The sequence below is a fragment of the Crinia signifera genome, chromosome 3, assembly GCF_055691185.1.
Source record: "Crinia signifera chromosome 3, ASM5569118v1, whole genome shotgun sequence".
In the NCBI taxonomy this organism is placed as follows: Eukaryota; Metazoa; Chordata; class Amphibia; order Anura; family Myobatrachidae; genus Crinia; species Crinia signifera.
Window position 1 is genome coordinate 186,631,061 of NC_139219.1, and position 18,198 is coordinate 186,649,258.

An 18,198-nucleotide genomic window follows, 5' to 3' on the forward strand; every position below is an offset into this window, starting at 1 on the left:
GCTCTTAGCACTTTCATGATTATTGCAATAGTTAAATGAATATTTTGCTTTTCTGTGATGTCTTGGTTGACTTTGGCATTATATTTAGTTTAGTATCCCTGTTATAATAACAAATATGCCGCCAGTTTGTACTTTCGAAAATGTGAATATATAATACCCGTTTCACATCGTATCTAATTACCTGGTTTGACCCGGTAATTGGTGCGATGTGAAAGGGGTTACTGGTTACAGCTAACCGGTAGCAACTGTGCAGTGTGAACGGGTTAATCGAGTTGAGCGACACATTTCCCATTCACACTATGGAGAAGGCCGCGCTTGGAGCAGCGTCAGCTCTAAGCGCTACCTCCTCCCCTCCCCCTGATGATGCCCCGCTGCGCCCCCACATGACATCAGCGAAACCGGCAATATTGCCAGGTCGCTGATTTGATCTGAACAGACCGCACATGCAGGGTCGCACTGAGACTGAACCGTTTCAAAGTCCCGGTGCGACCCTGCATTTGCGGTCTGAAAGGGGTATAAGTGAAATTATACACAGTTTGTATTAATTCTATTCTCCCTTCCACCTTATCATTTGTGGGACATAAGTGTGCTATATTAAGAGATTGCAACTAATTATCAGATACGATAGAATATAAGTTACTATTAATATGAATTATGTCAATATATGTCATTTTATGTGATTTGATAATGTAATTTTCTTCTGTGTCTTTATATATTTGCATTTATGTTTTTAAATATTTCGCTATCGATTGGTTTTAACCTATACTTTCAGAATTTTCATCAACATAAAGGTTAAAACCAATACCCATAAAAGTTAGTAATTTTTTGTGGGACTTTCTGAGTGCGTCTTCAAAACTGGATCCCGGTTTTTCTGACTGTGCTGCAGCCCCATCTCTGGAGCCGCCACAACTCAGGACTGATCATAAGTGTCCCAAAACTTATGGTATTATCTTTGAAGACACTTGCCAATGGGATGTAGTAAACATGCTGAAAAAAGTGTGGTGGTGCGCTATAAACAAAGACCTATTAGACAGTATAGTATGAGCAATAACCTTGATTCTTCCTGTTCAAGCAGCAGTCAGCTTTGCAGTGTCAACACTCACATAAAAAGAGAGATCCAAATAACAATAAAACAAACTGCTGGAATGAAAGTCACGTTCAATAAAATGGTATAATATACCTAATAATATCTGGCCAGTTTTAACATTAATATAAAGAAAAAAACACATAAAATATATATATAAATATATATAAATAAACTCCAATCTTGGCTCCGGCACTGCTGGGTCCCCCTTGGGGAATAAATCGCACTGGTGCTTTCCTGAAGGAGCCGGACTCCCAGTACATAACCCGCAACAAAGATGCGGCACTCAGCGTCTGGTGACAAAAATCTCATAAAGTGTATTCAACACATGACAGATCTACGTTTCGGGGATAGCCTCCCCGTCATCAGGATACAGTGCAATAGACATAAAGTGCTTAAATAGGGTCTTACCCACACAAGGGAACATCCTTCTCTCCACGGCATCACCGCCCGCAGCGTCGCCGCGTCAGTCCCCCGCCGCCTGCTTCCGGTGTGGGCTGACGTCAGCACGCCCGGCGGCGCTGCCGTTGTAACTGTATACAAAAAAATGACAACAACATTAAACAGCGTGATCAAGAAACAAAAAGTGCCAATCATCAAAATGGAGGATCTGTGTGTTATTACAGATCTAAAGTGCAAATGTGCCAAACTGTAAACATGAGCTGTTCAACTAGTGCATAGATAAAATGTTATAAAAACAAGCATCTCGTTGACATGCGAGATACCATACCCTACCGTATGGAGGGGGGAACATGGTCTATGATTTTATGCTTGAGGGTGGCCATACCATGCCTGGCTTCGGCAAAGTGCCTGGCCATTGGTTGGTCCCCTGTGCCATTTTGTATGGCCGTTCTTATGGCAAGGCGATGTTGTGCCATACGGATCTTAAAGGGGCACTCTGGTTTCCCCACATAATACATGCCGCATGCCCAGCTTACACAGGCCCAGACATCTCCTTCTTTTTATGTTTATTGGAGTTTACCCTTAAACACAATTATTTCTTGTTCAATGGGGTATTTTTCAAACAACTTAACGGGTGTGCTATGGGGTCCCCCGTAGCACCGTCACTGGCCAACGCCTATATGTGGCAGGTGGAAAGGGATATTTTCTTTCACAGGCCTGAGGTAGCAGAAGGAATTGTAATATATTTTCGTTACATAGACGATCTGTTCCTTATCTGGACCAAATCCACCACCTCCCTAGAAGCCATAGTGGAAGAACAAAATGCTTCAGAGCACCCCATCAAGTTATCAAACTGACATCTGCTTCCTAGACTTAAAAATCAGCCTAGTAGGAGGAAAGCTCACAACGTGTTTATAGTCTAAACCTACAGATAGAAACACTATTCTGAGGTATAATAGTTTTCACCCCATAGCCACCACAAGAGGGTTACCTTACTCTCGGTATCTTAGGGTGTGCAAGGCCAACAGTGAGATTCAAGAAAGGGACCTACAACTCAAAAAAATGACATCTAAATTCAGAGATAGAGGGTACCCAGAGAACATCTTACTACAGGCCCAACAGAGAGCATTAATAATTCCCCGAGAAACACTCCTCAGCCCTTCGGTAACTGAAAAGAAAAAAGGTGCAGTGTTTCCTTGGGTCAATGCCCACAGCCCCAACAGCAGCTACACGTCCAAAAAGGCAAAACAATGGTGGCCACTAATTGCCACTGACCCAGAGCTTCCAGCCTTAAAGGACACACGATTGCTACCCAGTTACACACGAGGGAAGAGCATTCGTGACTACCTGGTCAAAACCAACATCAAAACGCCCAAGCCAGTAGTCAGGTTCTTTTTAACACGCAAGAAAGGCTGCTTTAAATGCATAGGATGCACTACGTGCAATTACATGGCCGTAGGAGACCATATCACTCATCCACATTCCGGAAAGAAACTCCCCATCAACTGGGCTCTCACATGTAGCACGAAATTCGTGGTCTATGTGATCCTTTGCCCTTGCAGCATGTATTATGTGGGGAAAACGGAGTGCCCCTTTAAGATACGTATGGCACAACATCGCCTTGCCATAAGAACGGCCATACAAAATGGCACAGGGGACCAACCAGTGGCCAGGCACTTTGCCGAAGCCAGGCATGGTATGGCCACCCTCAAGCATAAAATCATAGACCATGTTCCCCCCTCCATACGGGGGGGGTGACAGGTCGAGGAAATTGCTCCAACTGGAGTCCAGGTGGATATTCCGCCTTGACACCCTGCGCCCCAAAGGGCTGAATGAGTCACTGGGGCTCATCCACTTTTTATGATTAGCCGCATATAGCTTATACATGTCAGTACAGTCACACACAGTGATTTCATTATATAGAAATTTATTGAAGCATGGTGCCCATCATGATGTTGATACATTACCTATTAAGATTTTGGTACTTGTTTCCTAGCACGACCACAACGATCTTGATCTGGGGCATCACAGGTAAAAAAATCGCGTCAGTCACATCGCATGCGGGCTAAAAAATCGCATGCGATGCGACCGACGCGATGCCCGCGATTTCCCATAGGGAACAATGTAAAATGCCTCAATTTAACCAAATCAACATAGAGAACAATGTTAAATGGGCCAGAGACCCCAAAAAAAACCCCTGACCAGTGAAATGGCCCCCCAAAAATAGTTAACGCCACCCCACGATCAACGTGAACCCGAAGCGTGGCGAGCCCGCGAGGGGCGGCGGTACGCGTCCTCCGACCTTTTCATACCCCCACTATCCACGTTGGCGTGGAGTTGAAAATAGATAGTGTGGCGAGCGCAGCAAGCCACCAAGCCCGAAGTGTGGTGAGCGCACGCGGATACCTTCACCGGTAAACGCGTCCCTTCGCGGGCTTCACAGGTATCCGCGTCCCCTTGTGGGGCTCGCTGCGCTCGCCACGCTTCGGGCTCGGTGGCTCGCTGCGCTCGCCACACTATTTATTCTCAACTCCACACCGACGTGGATAGTGGGGGTATGAAAAGGTCGGAGGACGCGTACCGCCGCCCCTCGCGGGCTCGCTGCGCTCGCCACGTTTCGGGTTGACGTTGATCGTGGGGTGGCGTTAACTATTTTTGGGGGCCCATTTCACTGGTCAGGGGGGGTTTTGGGGTTCTCTGGCCCATTTAACATTGTTCCCTATGTTGATTTGGTTAAATTGAGGCATTTTACATTGCTCCCTATGGGAAATCGCGGGCATCGCGTCGGTACCATCTTATGTTTTTTTTGGCCGCATACGATGCGACCGACGTGATTTTGACTTTTTCAATGGGAAATCGTGGGCATCGCGTCGGTCGCATCGTAGACCATTAAAAATTACCCGCGATGCCCGCGATTGTGGCCGTGCTAGGAAACAAGTACCAAGATTTTTTAACATGGTATCTCGCATGTCAACGAGATACTTGTTTTTATAAGTATAACATTTTATCTATGCACTAGTTGAACAGCTCATGTTTACAGTTTGGCACATTTGCACTTTAGATCTGTAATAACACACAGATCCTCCGTTTTGATGATTGGCACTTTTTGTTTCTTTTTTTTTTTTTTATAATTTTTTTATTGAAGAAATGTACAGTACAAAATCATTGCATGTCTGTAATATAGATTTGTGCAGAAAACATCATTACAATCATTATACACGAGATATAAGATCAATGAATAAATGGAAATTCAATAAAACGATAACTTGTCAATTGGTTCATATTACAATACAGACAGTTCCTGTTATAGTGGGTCATTTCACACGGGCTCTTAGCAAGATACGGTCATAGGCACACCAGGATACATCCCGGCAGGCAGTTGAGGGTTCTGTTAAAAGGGAGGTGTATTATACTGCAATAGCATTAGATTATACCAGGACGTTAATTGGACAGCCTTTCTAATGCAGCCCACACACGCGCTGATGCCGGCGGTGCGATGCTGTACGATGGGGTGCGCGCTCCCGCGGCACCTCATCGTACAGTACAAAAAGTATGTGCAGCACATACTTTTTGTACTAGCTTTTTCTAGCACAGCATCGCATCGCATGCACATCGTATGCACAAGGCATACGATGCGATGCTGTGTGTGCTAGTTAAGCCCACAATGCACGCTGGAATCGGTGCGTGTGTGGGCTGCATAAGATTAGCTTTTGTGGATTCTGGCAGGGATTTCACATGTGGTAGCCAAATTGCAAAAAACCTTTTAGCCTTAGCATCTTTATTGAGTGACATCTCGAGCCAGTCCATCTGGAATAGATGTGAAACCCGGGGTACCAGTAAGGATATAGATAATGTGTTGGAGTTTTTCCATTGAGATAAAATGGTTTTTCGTGTTGCAGCAGCTATTTTTGATAAAAATATTCTCTGCCCTGCTGATTGGCGAATCGTGTTAGGCATTGGATATATATCCCACAGTGCCCACTCAGGAGTGGCAGTGAATGTGATGTTATATTGTGAATTAACATGATTACACACTGTATCGCAAAAGGTCTTCACTTCCGGACAACTCCACATACAGTGCAGTATATCTGCATTAGGTGCTTTACATTTAAAACAACATGAATTGTCCGCAGTACCCATTAGTAACATTCGTTTCAGAGTATAGTATGCTCTATGTAGCAGTTTGTACTGCATTTCCATATACGAGGCAGATACCATTGTTTTGTTAAGTCTTACAAATGCAGATAAAAGAGAAGACTGATACATTGGGCAGGTCTACAGCCCACTTCGCCATTCCAGAGTCCAAAGTGTCTATATCAATACGCCTCTTTATGTGTAAGTACAATAGGGAGGTAGTACACGGTCTGTTCTGAGCATGTTTGATCATAATATCCATGCCTGCATACTTGTCAGCTATCGGGATCTGTTTGGCTTGGCTGGATACATAGCTTTTCAGTTGAAAGTACACGTATATGGATATGGTCACACCTGGGTATTTATCACTGATTTGTTGGTAGGACAAGATTGGATCGTCCCCATCACCCATAAAATGGTACATCAATCTAAGACCCCCTGCCTCACAGTGCCCGATCAATCTGTTATTTTGGATTATTTTGGACTAACATATAGCTCTTAACGCATTGTAGATTAATACCTCCCAATGTCCTATGTTGTGACAATTTAAACATGGAAATCCTGGGTTTTTTCCCATCCCAAATAAATTTGCTAAGTGCTGCATTTATAATACGTAGATCAGGTTCAGATATTAAAAGAGGGAGCATCTGAATGGCATATAATAACCGTGGGAAGGAAATCATTTTAATCATGTGGCATCTTCCCAAATAGGACAAAGGTAAGGACCGCCAAGATCAAAGATCTGCCAGCAATTTTGCTATTAGTGGTGGGTAATTCACTGCATACAATTGAGTCGGGTCCACCGGTATCGCTAGACCTAAATATGTTAAAGAGCCATCAGCCCATAGGAATGGGAACCCATCATGCCAGCCAGTCATACCCTGTGTAGTGCCAAAGCCTTAGTTTTTGATTTATTTATCAAAAAACCAGAGATGTCCTCAAATTCTTTTAACATTTTTAAGAAACCAGGAAACGCTTCCTGTGGGTTGGTGAAATAGAGTAACTGGTCATCTGCATATGCCGTGACCTTCAGCTTCGTCCCCCCATGCTGTATTCCATGTCAGTCTCTCTGCAGATGAAACAATCTAATTAGTGGATCAATGGCGAGATCAAATAGCAACGGGGAAAGTGGGCACCCCTGTCTGGTGCCACGAGCTAGTGTGAAGCTGGCGGTGTTTAGGCCATTTATAGTAAGGACTGCTTTAGGGCTATCATAAAGTCTGCGAAAAAAAGAAATAAAGCCTACCCCAAATTGTTGAGTGTGTAACACCCATAGGAGATGAGACCAGGATACCCTATCAAAAGCCTTAACGGCGTCACAACTCACTAACAATGAACTTCTATGTTTCATTGTCTGGGATTTAGTTATGGCTGCTACCACTTGTCTAATATTGTGCACTGAGGACCTACCTTTCACAAAACCAGTCTGGGATGGATGAAGCAGCTTTGGCAGTACCACCTGTAACCTATGGGCTATTATGGTGGTTAGTATCTTTAAGTCCTGGTTCAACAAAGAGATTGGACGGTAGGAGCTAACTAGATTTGGGTCCTTGCCTGGCTTTGGCAATATTATGATCCTAGCCTGATTAAAATCAGGAGGTGAAGCATTACCGGCTAATATAGAGTTATATAGGGACAATAAATGTGATTTAAGGTGTGGTAATACAATTTTGTAATAATCTGCCCCTAGTCCATCTGGTCCCGGTGATTTCCCTTTTGGGAGGCCTTTTATGGCCAGTTCTAGTTCTAGCTCCGTTATGGGTGTTGTTAAAGCTTCTCTTTCTAATTGGGTCAAAGTTGGGAGTACTGCTCGCCTCAGAAACTCCATCCCTAATGCTGGATGATCAGCAGGGGAGGAATAAAGATCTGTGTAATAGCTTAGAAAGGAATCAGCAATATCTGCCGTGGTGGTGTGTTGTCCCTGGTTTACAATAATCTTATTTACATGTGGTTGTGGGCGTTGTCCTCGAGCTATGGAAGCCAGTAATTTGCCTGATTTATTTCCCCACCTGAAATAACATTGTTTTTTAAAGTCTATAGAACACTGCGCTTTTTCCGTGCATAAGGTGTCATACAGTGCTTTAGCGTCTACGTAACTTTCCCTATTAGCTGGGGTATCATTTCTCAGCATGGCTGCATAGGAGTCTGAGACAGTCGCACTTAATTTTAAGAGCCGAGAGTTCAATTTTTTCTTTTTGGTCGCAGTATATGCTATGACGTGTCCACGCACCACGGGTTTGGATGCGGCCCAGAACAGGTTAATATTATCTATATGTTGAAAGTTGTCATCTACATAATTCAAAAAGTGCTGTTTTAGCTCTAGCTGAAAGTCTGGGGAGTCTGCTAGGTAAGATGGAAACCTCCAGTTGTATGAATGTTGTAGGGGAGTGGGCAATGCTAACTCGAACCATGTAGGAGCATGATCCGAAACCAGTATGGATAAAATTTTTGATCTTTTGACCCTATTTAGTAGTGACTGAAAGTCTGGGGAGTCTGCTAGGTAAGATGGAAACCTCCAGTTGTATAAATGTTGTAGGGGAGTGGGCAATGCTGACTCGAACCATGTAGGAGCATGATCCGAAACCAGTATGGATTAAATTTTTGATCTTTTGACCCTATTGAGTAGTGGCGTGGGAAGTAGCCAAAAATCTATCCTCGAAGAGGTATGGTGGGGGTGCGAATAAAAGGTGTAGTCTCTCTCAACCGGGCGTAAGAAACGCCATGGGTCTGAGAGGCCTAGAGAGCGCATCAGCAAGTCCAGGGCGAGGGGGTGGCGTGTCTCTATGTGCTTTATTACTTCTATCCAAAGATTGTTTTTGGGTAGCATTAAAATCTCCCCCTAAGACTATGTGACCTTCCGCCCAGCTTTGTAGCTGTACAAACAGATCTGTAAAGAACTTAGCATTAGGGCCATTGGGTGCATACAGTGTTGCGAGTGTAAATAGTTCACCCTCCAGTTTAAGTTTCAAAAATAGGTAACGGCCCTCAGGATCCTTTAAGGTGTCTATCACTTCATATCGTAAGGATTTATTAATAATGATAAGGACTCCCCGTTGTTTGTTTGTGTAGGAGGCTGCATAAAATTCAGTGAACCAAGTATCTCTTAAAGTATTAGGGTCACTCTCTCTCCAATGTGTTTCCTGCAACACAGCTACATCCGGTTTTAACCGTTTCAGGTGTTGCAAGACCTTCCTCCTTTTGAGTGGAGTATTCAGACCCTCAATATTCCACGACAGAAATCTTATATGTGTGCGTGTAATAAGTGCATCAGTGGCTCTCGTGCTCATTTCAACCTATACCAGCTTGAGGAAACACTTCGAATAGAAGCAAGCAACTGATTTGTGGGGACCCCAGTCCTAGCAAGCTGGGGCCTAACCACGTTATGTGTGGTGTATCTAATTCCTTCACGTGACCCACTAAATACCTTCATAAAGATCTTAACAGTTCTATCATTTTTTGTATGTTTTGGAACCCAATTGACAGGCCAACTGGGCCTGTTGTAACTAGTAATATAATAAGTGGCTAGAGAAAAGTTTAGGGGGGGGGGGAAACTTTGTGCCTTTTTGGCACCAACTGGACAACGCCCCTCAGGAGGGCAGCATTAACAAACAGAGTGTATTGAATCAAACAATGGCCCTTATTCTGATCGGATCGGTACGGCCCGCGTGCGGCCGTACCGCCGATGTTTTTACTCTGCACATGCGCAGAGGTGAATCTGCGCATGTGCAGCCCCCTTCGCCGCAGACGGATTTCGTCCGCCGCAAAGGGGGCGTATAGGGGCGTGAGAGGCATCATGCCCTCATTTCCCTATGTGTACGCCCCGCGTTTCATGGGCGTTCCCATGCAAACGCGGGGCGTACGCATGGTAATGAGGCCATGACGCAACTCATGGGGGCGGAAAGCTGACGTCGCCGGATGTCAGCTTTCAGCCCCCATACAAGCTACCACACGGACGATTGTCCGTGTGGTCTCAGCTTGCGGGAGCTGCCGCGGCGTGCGGACCTGCCTTCGATGGTCGACGACCATCGAATGCAGGGGGCAGCTCCCACCATGGTGGAGGCGTAGCCTCCACCATTTTTATGCGGTTCGCCAGCCGTCCGTGTACGGACGGCCGTGGCGATCCGTCTGGTGGGCGGCCCTTGGTTTGTGCGGTCGGAGCCCCGTGTGCGGCTCTGACCGCACCAACCAGAATAAGGGCCAATAAGCCGACCATATCAACATTATAACATCACTATTATGGTTAAATACTTGCAAATTTCTGGTAGGAGCAGTCAGTCAGCGTCTGACAAGGGTGGAGGATCATTCGCAACAGAGTCCAGAAAGTTCTGCGCTGAATTGACCGTGTCAAACAAGTGTTGTCTTCCATCCCGTTGGATGCGCAATTTTGCAGGATAAAGTAGAGCGAACCGGATTCCTGCCTCAAATAATGACTTGCAGATGGGGGCAAATTCTCTTCTCTTCATCGCTACCTGGTATGAAAAGTCTTGAAACAGCAACAAACGTTCACCTTGATACTGTAGATCTCCCATTTTGCGATAAGCCTCCAGCACTGCAGTTTTATCCAGATAGTTAAGAAATTTTAAGATGACCGGCCTTGGCCGACGCCGCTTGTCTTGGTTATCTGGGCCTATTCGGTGTGCCCTTTCGATTTGCATTATGCCAGTAGGTGGTAAACACTTGAGTTCCTCCGGTAGCCATTTAGAGACCAGCTGCATCCGCTCCCGATGTTTTACCGATTCCGGCAGGCCAATGAGTCGTAGATTATTCCTACGATTCCTGTTTTCCATGTCTTCTAATTTGTCATGGATGGCTAGAATGGTGGCTTCTTGTGTTGCTATTGTGTTTTTGGCAGCGATGAGGTCATCTGCATTGGATATACGTTGCTCTGCTTCTTCAAACCGTGAGCCGTATTCGCCCAATTGTGAGACCACAGACTCTATGGCCTCTTTTATTCCAGATAGTTTTTCATCAAGCAAGGGCGAAAGCACAGCAGCTATTTCTTTGGCTCGTGCTGCAGAGGAGGAGTCTTCGGCTGAGGGACTCATCACGTGAGATGTTCGTTTGTCAGCTGGTGATGCTGAGGGGCTGGCTAAAAGTGTGGATGAGGTTTTTGTATCCCTGTTTTTAGCAGCAGTTCCGCTCCGTCCTCCCCATGGCGGTTTTCCTACATATTTATCCATCGTTGAACTGAGCAGTCAGCAGCGACCTATGAACTTGGTTGGTCTGTGTTGGATCACGGTATTAAAATGACGCAGTGTTAGCGTCCCACCAGGTTTCTCAAGAGTGTCTTACTCGCTGCAGCAGTGCAGTCTCTCAGTGTCAGCCTAGGTGAGGCAGTTAGTAAACGATATTTTATGCTGTCAGGGTGGTGTTCCATCACCATCCACAGGGGGGCAACGTGGGCAGAGCTCATAGGTTATTCAGCCTTGTTCCAAGTAAGAGGCGATTCTGAGATGCTGGCCTTCTAGGCAGAGTGGCAGAGAAAAAGCCATATCTGAGACTGGCCAATAAAAGGAAAATATTAATATGGGCAAAAGAACACAGACATTGGACAGAGGAAGATTGGAAAAAAGTGTTATGGACAGAGGAATAAAATGTGGTGCTGGTAGTGGGAGATTTGTAAAAGATAACAGGTATTTTGAATAAGGAAGGCCATCACTCCATTTTGCAACACTAGGATATACCCTGTGGACAGCGCTTGATTGGAGCCAATTTCCTCCTCCAATAGGACATTGATCTAAAGTACACCTCCAAACTATGCAAGAACTATTTAGGGAAGAAGCAGGCAGCTAGTATTTTGTCTGTAATAGCGTGGCCAGCACATTCACCAGATCTCAACCCCATTGAGCTGTTGTGGGAGCAGCTTGACCATGCGGTACGCAAGAAGTGCCCATGAAGCCAATCCAACTTGTGGGAGGTGCTTCAGGAAGCGTGGTTGAAATTTTCTTTAGATTACCTCTACAAATGAACAGCTAGAATGCCAAAGGTCTGCAATGCTGTAATTGCTGCAAAAGGAGCATACTTTGACAAAAGCAAAGTTTGAAGGACAACATTATTATTTAAAATAAAAATCATTATTTATAACCTTGCCAATGTCTTGACTATATGTTCTATTCGTTTTACAACTCACTTGATAAATAAAAGTCAGTTTTCATGTGATTTCGAGATTAAAACCTTTCACCATGTGCACAGCAGAAGAATGTTAGATACTCCTCAAACATTTACCACATCCAAGTTGTTAGAAGGATTATTGATAATTACCACTGTACAGGGTTGAAGTATTTACTGCAGGTATTTCAGTAAGCCTGTATAAGCATCCAACTCCAGACAATCCACAAAGGAATGTCCCCCGTGTGGTTAGGACTCTGCCTTATCAAGAGTCCATTCTAATCGGGTAAATGAATAGGTAGCTATTGCTGCTTGTTTAAAAGATACCGAGCTAACACGCTTCTCCGCCTGTATGCTCAGTGGCTGATAGTCAGGATACTGATGCTGAGATCTCGACTGCAGATGTTACTGCAATCCGGAATCCCAGCGCAACAAGTCTATTCTCCCTCCTGGGGTCCACGAACCCAATAGAGGTGGCAAGCGCAGAGAGCCCCCATGTGGCCTCATTGCGCTTCACCATTGCCAGCATTTTGGCGGCCGGGATCCCCTGACAACTGGCATCCCCACTGTCAGGAAATCATACTGAACCCTAACCAATAACTCTCTGGCTCCCTAGTGTACCAAACTCTCTGGCTTTCATGTGTATTAAACTCTGATCACAGTCACTTGTGTAGCCTCCTGCCATTGGGATTTGTTACTGAAAAATAATACTGCAAATATGTTGCAAATACTGTTATGATGTTCTATAATATAATTACCTTTATATTTGGTGAGTACTGAGGTCATCACTATCACACTGATACTTGCCTGTTTTAACTAAGAATAACATTAGAAATCACCTTGGAGTGCTGTAACCAATCAAGGCTCATTGTTGTTTTCTAATTAACAATTGAGGAAATATTCTAGGGATGGATTGAGTATGATATCCCACCATGTGAATTCCTGACAGTCAGGATGCTGACAGTGACATTCTGACATCCAAAATCACAATGGTTCCTGTTTAGTATTTTAGCCCTAATCCCAATTCGAACCCATCGCTCCTGCAGCCTAACCCTTGCGATATATACCATTATTGCTCAGTAAGTATATATAATTGCTAGATAATAAAGAGCTGCTATAGATAGATGGTACTTCTTTATTTAGTTTGTTTTATTAAAGCACTTAGAATACACTGTTCATTAAAGCAGATCTATATTAAGCAGTGCTCATTAATGTCATGTTCTTTTCTGTTCCTGGAGCTCTATGCTGATTCTCAGATGCAATGTATAAAGTATGAAAACTCTTCTTCCAGAACAATCCTGTTTCTCATTTCCCTGTTAATATGCTTTTCCCCTATTGATGTAATGGCTGTAACCAAGCAAACAGCGTTACTGTGGAAACGAGGTTGTCTGCGGATAAGTACTTTGTTATTGAGAGATTATGGTTCATAAGAGGTGTACTAGGGACATCAAGCATGGCCAAATAAAGATGGAAAGACAAGGTTATTTTGTATTTTTCTGTGGATCTCTTCTTGGATTCTTCTGGTCTATATCGTATGTAGGAGTAAAGGCAGTGAGACGAACAACAATGGGAAAGACACTTTAACATTACTAACAGAACAAAAACCTGAAAGAAGATAATGGTAAGGCAAATCTGTGGTATTATGTGTATTCTACGACATCTAGCAGTGACACAATACTGAAGTACTGTATAGGCACATAATGATATAATAACACAATGTTGCATTAGGGGTACAATAGCTTCATTCAATAAGGTTTACAAAACCACTAAATGAAAGACAGAGAAGAGCTCGTGAGGTTTTTCATACTGAAAAATATAAGGATATTACACCAAGGCTGTACGCTACCATTCAAGAACATGAGATTGCAAGTCTACTGCTTTTATACTGTGCACAGTGCTCCAAGGTGACTTGTATGAGGTGCTCCTATTGGACCATATCCAGGTGCATTTGTAACATGCGTAGTGTTGCAGTTTAGCGAGTATCAATAGACTACATTAGCAATGTGGCCGCAGTGCCACTCTTAAGTGAGTACAAAAAGAGACAGTTGGACAAGAGGAGAATGTTTGTTGTTATAATCTGCATAAATACAGGCATGATGTGATAGTTTTTGGGGTGTGTCTAGCGATGCGACTGCAATCTCAGATGCATTAAACATGCCTGCACATCACTCAGGCAGTCAATGTTCCTTGCATTTGCATTGCAGTTGATGAGAATGTTGCAGAATGGCTTTAGTGAGTGACTGTTCACTTGTGGGTGGCTGCTAAACATGCGTTGCCTTGCAGTTCCCTGCAGGCAATGCATGTGCTTTACCTTGACATTGTAACCGCATCTGAATCAAGCCACTTATGCATGTGTATTACGTACATAACTGCACACTATATATGGCTATATTTTACACATGTGATGTCACTACTCCCCAAATATATTTGATGAAATCACTCCTCACTCAATACCAGAATATTTATATTCACATCACTTCCTTTTTATCATTATTATTCTTTTTTTAATTAAGAATTTTTATTGGTTTTCAAACATAACATGATATACAGTCTGCATAACATAACATAATACAATATAAAACAAAATGTATTTAGCATAATAAAGAAATAAACGACAAAGTCCACAGCGTAGAAAGCTTTTAGGCCTTTGACATCCTCACCATGGTATGAGAACCTTCGGCTCCAAGGACTGAGGGCTAGTGATGTACACACGACTGTTACCGATGTTGATTTTGGCTTATATAGGTTGCCATATGTCTTGCGTCTATGTCTCCCCTCCCCCCTTTTTTCCATCCCTCTTCTCCATTTGCATTTTTAGATAAGAAAATATTCAAATGTTTATATCTCTTAAGTCCAACTAAATTGATGAATGTCACTGATTAATTTTGCGGATTATGAAATAAACTGTTTATACCTGAATCTCCAGTGGTCTTGACAGAGATCGTTTTACTATTACATCAAATTAAGCCCTGTTATATTTCTTGTACATTCCCTCAATGATTGGACAATGGACTTACCCGATTATTTTGCTACCATGTTGTAAACTTCTGCCTTCCTTTGTGTTGAAGACAGACATCCAATGCTTTGTTATTACTCATTCATCTCCAGGGATACAATACATGACTCAGACAACGTTTCCTTTTCACATCCTTTGTTTGAATTATTCTTTGTACAATTTAAAATTTTCAATAAAAATATATTTGGGAAAAAAACCCATCTAGGCCTTCAGTCTCCCACCAAGAGGTTGTGTGTAAGAAAACGTAACACAGAAAATAGATGAGTCTTAAACCTTCACAAGTAGACATACATGAACAAGAGTAAGTCCTCTCTAATAGGAAGATCCGTCCCCCAAAGGCGACGTTTTCCATCTGTCTCACCTCCCATAGTATTTAGAGAGCAACCCTCTAGATGCAAAGGTCTGTCTTTTATGACCAGAGATCTCATTCACCAAAGCTCGCCAGTGAGATATATTAGCGGAGTCAGAGTCAAACCACTTCCTAGCTATAAGTACCTTAGCCAAGGTTGTAAGGCAGAGTACATATCTATAGTCATTGGGCAGTATTCAATGAGCCTGATTCGCCATGTTTTTATGGCGAATTTGTGGTTTTGGCGAACTTTTGACTAAAACGGTGAATCACCCTTTTCAATGACCAGATGGCGAATACATTTGAAGGTTTTTTTCGCCATGATTCACCGAGTAGCAATCGCTATCTTTTTATGGTGAAGTGGAATGTGAACTTTTAAAATAAAGTGTTTTGTTTTTTACATTTGGTGTCAAAAAATCAGGAATTTTATTCTGAGGAGGGGCATGCTATTTTTATTCATGTGCTGTATGCACATGAAATATATATTTAATTTAAAAAAAAAATTTTTTTTTTTTTTTTTTTACACTGACCAGCCAGCAGGGGGCGCCGGAGCCGAGCCGCTCATTAGATATTCATATATTCACTTCACCCGATCATTACATATTCATGATTGGGTGTAGTGAATATGCCCGGTCCCCTGCTGGCACCCCCGGGGGCCAGCCTGTGCTGCCTGGCACCCGGGGAGCCCACCTCCCCCCCACAAACGTTGTGGGGCAGGCAGGGAGACTTCCATCTCCCTGCCTGCCACCGTCCTCAGGCTCCCTGCGGCGTTCGCCGCAGGAGCTCATATTCGCCGGTCAGGGGCAGCGAGCCCCTGACTTGTTGAATACCGGAGCCGGCGAGGCTCCGGAACGCGGCGACCCATGGCGAATGTGCAGCGAATCCTAAACAGGATTCGCTGCACGTCGCCGGTATTCACATTGAATACCGCCCATTGAGTGCGTTTCCTCCAAGTCCTATGCGAACATGCATAGTGTAGGGGAGATCTCTGGTAGTGACGGTTCCGTTAACATAATGTCATCCCATACTAGCTTCCAAAAAGACGCTATCCTAGGACATAACCCAATAATGCAAATAATCGCCACCCACCCCACCACATATATTGTATTATTATTTTTGTCTTAACCATTGTCTTTCTCATTAAGTAAATTGTGGCACTGAACTGACTGACATAAAACGTGGTCAAAGAGCTATTTACAGTAGAGATTATTGGTGGTTCCTGACGTCCAGCACCATCGGGTCGTATTTGTGTAGCAGTGCTTAGGCAGGCAATGTCAGTGGCATGCATTTCAGCTGTACTGTACACTGGAGTTATACGATGAGGCAAGCACAATAAAAAAGAGGGGAAAACAACTTGTTTTAGGTTAAAATGGGCCCAGTGCTAAGATTGATGGCATTAAGTTGTGGTAAATTTTGTAGTTCTTGCCTTGCACAGATACAGATGTGTATATTCACCCAGGTAGCAGAGTTGTATGCATCTTGTAGTAAACCCGGATTTCTCGGCCGCAGGTAACAGCCTCTGTCGCGCTGTCCCTGCGCTACAGAGACTGAGAGCGTGAATGGCCGATGTGTCTCCATGGAGACGCATAGCTCAGCCCTGATTGACTGAGCTACAGTAGGTGTCTCCATGGAGACGCATAACTCCCAATACGCTTTCAGCCTCTGTAGCTGCGGCGGAGAAAACTGGGTCACCCCGCAGTCAGTGCGGGCTGAACCGGCTATGCAGGAGGGTGGACAGCGCTGGATCCTGGATTGGTGAGTATGTTGGTGTAAAAGTGAGGTGTGTGTATGTAATAAAGTTATACTTCTATGTGTGTGTGTTTTCTTTAAACATTCTTTTTACAGGTGGACTACAAGTCCCAGCGGGCCCATTAATGCCCTGCATGCTGGGACTTGTGGTTCTCCAAGCCCCAGCCTGCGGGGGAGGTCTGCTGGCACTTCTAGTTCTCCTGTATAAAGCAATGTTAGGTATGTCAGATTTAACCCTATCAGGCCGGCGTCCACTGGCCACGGACGCCGGTGACAACCCCCGGGCTTCAGCCCTGGATGGGTGAAGCCTGGGGGGGGACCCCTTTATTGGGGGGGGCCCCATCCAAGGCTGACCAGCCACGGTGCTCATGTTTCAGCCGGGGGACCTTATATTAAAAGTGTCCCCCGGCTGTGGCATGACACCGTGGGCTGTTGGAGCCCGGTGCTGGTTTCAAAATACGGGGGACCCCCTGATTTTTTTGTCCCCCGTATTTTTGGAAACAGGACCGGTCCATAAGTCCAGGGCTGGTATCAGAAATACGGGGGACCCCTATGCTTTTTGTCCCCCGCCCGTATATTTGGAACCAGGTCCGGCTCAATGAGCCTGGGGCTGGTTATGCTCAGGAGGGGGGTCCCCGCGCCATTTTTTTTTTATGAACACAAAATCGCACATTTACTCAAATTCACACATTTTCATGCCTAAAATTCGCTCATTTTCATGCCTAAAATTCGCACATTATCGCACGTAATCGCACTTTTCTTTCCAGGATACGCACCTCATTAAATATGCAAATTCGCGGCAAAAATGCGATATTAAAAAAGTGCGATAATGGGCGATTTGGAAAGTGCGATAAAATCTCATCCTATTAAATGTCACCCTTAGTTACAGCCCATTTAGATCCAATTCTGGATGCGTATGGTGCTGCATTCTCCCAGATGTGTGGTTACTGTGTGCCTATGTACACCACTATGACTTTATTATGCATACACGTATATCATTTGTATCTTCCAGGAAGACTAGAAAAGTCTTTATACTTGTCCTGCATTACTGAAAAACCACACAACATGAAATCCATATCCATGAACGACTCTTCTCTACAGATAAACAACAACCATGGCATTTCAACATATCCAATCAGTTTGTGACTTTTATTACCTATTGAATAAGGTAAGCTTGTTTGTCACGTGTACCATAGTGTTACATGTGATAAATGTGACATATATGCTGTGTTCGTCCTGTCTGTTTTGAATCCTTTCTCAATCAGCAGGTCTGACTGTAAGTATGTAAATGATTACAAATGGAGAATGTCGGGTGACTGATGCCCACCACTTTCGACAAAAGGATGAAGACCTTAC

At 44.1% G+C, this 18,198-nt stretch overlaps 1 protein-coding gene across 5 annotated transcripts in view; it reads left to right on the forward strand.

Moving 5' to 3' along the window:
- LOC146064045 (uncharacterized) overlaps positions 1 to 18,198 on the forward strand; it is a 47,030-nt gene that overhangs the window by 1,480 nt on the left and 27,352 nt on the right. For 2 of the 5 annotated variants that reach the window (XR_014471734.1, XM_083177096.1), the window contains exons 1-2: positions 11,739 to 13,349; positions 17,855 to 18,010. Coding sequence is in view for 1 of the 5 variants with exons in the window: in XM_083177096.1 (XP_083033222.1) it covers positions 17,957 to 18,010 (54 nt within the window). In the remaining 4 variants the exon portion in view is untranslated. Of the gene's footprint in view, positions 1 to 11,738; positions 13,350 to 17,854; positions 18,011 to 18,198 lie in introns of those variants that run through there. The other 3 variants (XR_014471736.1, XR_014471737.1, XR_014471735.1) reach the window with 3 other exon arrangements.